Source organism: Alosa sapidissima, chromosome 11, assembly GCF_018492685.1.
Source record: "Alosa sapidissima isolate fAloSap1 chromosome 11, fAloSap1.pri, whole genome shotgun sequence".
NCBI classification, from domain to species: Eukaryota; Metazoa; Chordata; class Actinopteri; order Clupeiformes; family Clupeidae; genus Alosa; species Alosa sapidissima.
This window is the reverse complement of record NC_055967.1, coordinates 5,371,455-5,373,954: the sequence shown is the minus strand read 5'-3', so window position 1 is coordinate 5,373,954 and position 2,500 is coordinate 5,371,455. Positions and strand designations below refer to the sequence as shown.

Sequence of the window (2,500 nt, the reverse complement as noted above, 5' to 3'; positions counted from 1 at the left end):
GATTCCGTTCCCTTCTTAGTTTCGACTTTTCAAAGGGCCACATCGAAAAGCAACTGAGTGTTCCCAATGAGTGATGTGCGAAAGACCCCACGGGAATTAAAAATAAAAATACAGAAGCGCGAGGAGGCAGCACGTCGGAACGGTCCTAACTGCCGTCCTCAGTTTCATACCCCATACTTAAGAGTTTAAATAAAAGTGCACTTCCGACAAACTTGCCAGAATAAAGCACAAGGCCGACTGTAGGCCTCTGATAGTCAGAAACCTGAACTTTGAACGGTGCTGGTTTAATCAAAACCTGTGGATAGAGAGAGATAGATAGAGAGAGAGAGAGATAAAGAAAGTGTACCTTTTCGTCCTCTTCCTCGTCTTCGGCCACGGACATGTTCTCCTAGGGAAAGGAGAGAGAGAAAAAAGAGAGGCGAGTTGGCGAGAGTGGTGGGGAGAGAGGTGAGGATGCGTGTGTGCACCGGAGCACTTTTTAACAAACACCTTGTAATGAAAATCTCCTCCTGCACATACACCCCCACTGGGAGAGGCCTGTTGCCATGGCGACTGCATCGCGGGGGTGACCTCGCACAAAGGGAGAGGTGAGAAGAGGGCCTCCTTCACAAGAGCAATGCTACAGCCAGACAATCTAATTTCTCCACAACATAAAACACACAGACACACACACACACACACACACACACACACACACACACACACACACTTTTTCCCTTTACAAGTGCATACAAACACAAAACAAACCCACAAAACAAACCCACATGAACACACACACACTCACACACACACACACACACACACACAAGCTGACACACACACACAAACAAACACAAAAACACTGGGTGGAGAAAACATTCAATTTGGGCACTGGTGCCTAGACCAGTTTACATCAAGCCATCCCTGACCCTGACGGGCCATAGCACTGTGACTTTGCCAGAGAACAGGCCACGGTCCCTGCTAGCTCTAGGGTCAGAGGAAGGTGACCGCGATGAACCCGAGCTTGAGTGCCACTCGGGGGGGGGGGGGGTGTTGGGTTGATGTTGGGTGGGGGTGTAGCATGTCTGCCCCACAGCCAGTGACGCAGTAGCCACAGGATTGGGCTACTGTCCCCGGGAGGAGCAGCACTGCAGGCCGGCCACGCGACACAAGCCCCCAGATCAGAGATGACACTCCACGCGCATGGAGAGGGGGTCAGAGCCCGAGTGTGAAGAGTGACGACCTTCCCTAAAAGAGGTGCAGAGGAACGCGTGTCCTTCAACCCTGCTGACGGGACACAGACATGAATACCATCTGAGACGTGTCAGCCGGACACTGCCTCAAACGCAGGCTGCGCTCTCAGTGTGGCTAGGACGAGGATTGTCTGCGTTTTTCTGTGTGATGTTAATAATCATGCAGACAATCATGAAATAAATGATTTCATGTTTTTATGGTGAGACTGAACCTGCTACATGCAATCAATGAGTGTGGTATGTATTTGTGTGTGTTTTACATACTATGTGTGAGAAAGAGAGTGAGAATGAATGTGCATACTGTATGTGTATGTGTGCATTTTTTGGGTGTGTGCGTGTATGCGCGCGCGCGCATGTGTGTGTGTGTGTCTGTGTGTATGCGCGTGTGTGTTTTTTTGCGGGGGGGGGGGGGGGGGGCCTCATTTCAATGGCGTCACTCAGCAGATTGCATTGAGTGGGCGGCGGCATGGGGAGATGGTAGGAGGGAGGGCAGGGCCGCGTGTGCCTGGCTGGCTGACTGGCCACACACTCACCAGGTCCTGACTGTGGCTGACCGCCCCCGGGGTGTTCTGGAAGTAGTTCCAGGCGATGAGCAGGAGCAGAAAGAGAGGCAGCATGAAGAGCTCCAACTGCCACACGGTCAGCACAAAGATCTGCAGAGAGAGAGAGAGAGAGAGAGAGAGAGAGAGAGAGAGAGAGAGAGAGAGAGAGAGAGAGAGAAAGGACACACACCGTTATGTCACGAATCCACATGGTACCACACAATACGTAATACACTCCTCACGAGTGCAGCCCTGCCCTGAGCACAGCGTGAACCGCTATGTCTCATGGGAATGACATCCAGACATCACACACATGCGCACATACACACACACACACACACACACACACACACAAACATGAATGGTTTTAAACATGCAATCACAGCAACATATGTCCTCTCACACATATAATTCAGAGGCTTATGTGACAACGCCCCCACCGTGTCCATACACACACACACACCTGGCCCCACACACATACATACACACACACACACTCAGATGCAATCACATATGTTAACCCATGCAAATATACAAGCTCATAAAATAACACATACCCATACTCTATCACACTACCATTCTTAACACAGGCAGACAACCTTATGTGCATATGTGTGTGCACATGCATTTGTCGACATACACAGAGAACATGCTGTTGTGTAGGGAAACAATATAATGCGTACAGATCCCACTTACACTGACTGACACAAATGCCACTGACGCAAA

General features: G+C 50.2%; 1 protein-coding gene across 1 annotated transcript in view; it reads right to left on the bottom strand.

The window, feature by feature from the left end:
- The window catches only part of mctp2a (multiple C2 domains, transmembrane 2a), a 51,904-nt gene that overhangs the window by 11,094 nt on the left and 38,310 nt on the right, over window positions 1–2,500 (bottom strand). Inside the window, exons 18-19 of the mRNA XM_042110755.1 lie at window positions 1,766–1,885; window positions 347–388 (exon numbers count right to left, since the gene is read on the bottom strand). Of these exons, the coding sequence (XP_041966689.1) occupies window positions 347–388; window positions 1,766–1,885 (162 nt within the window). The remainder of the gene's footprint in view (window positions 1–346; window positions 389–1,765; window positions 1,886–2,500) is intronic.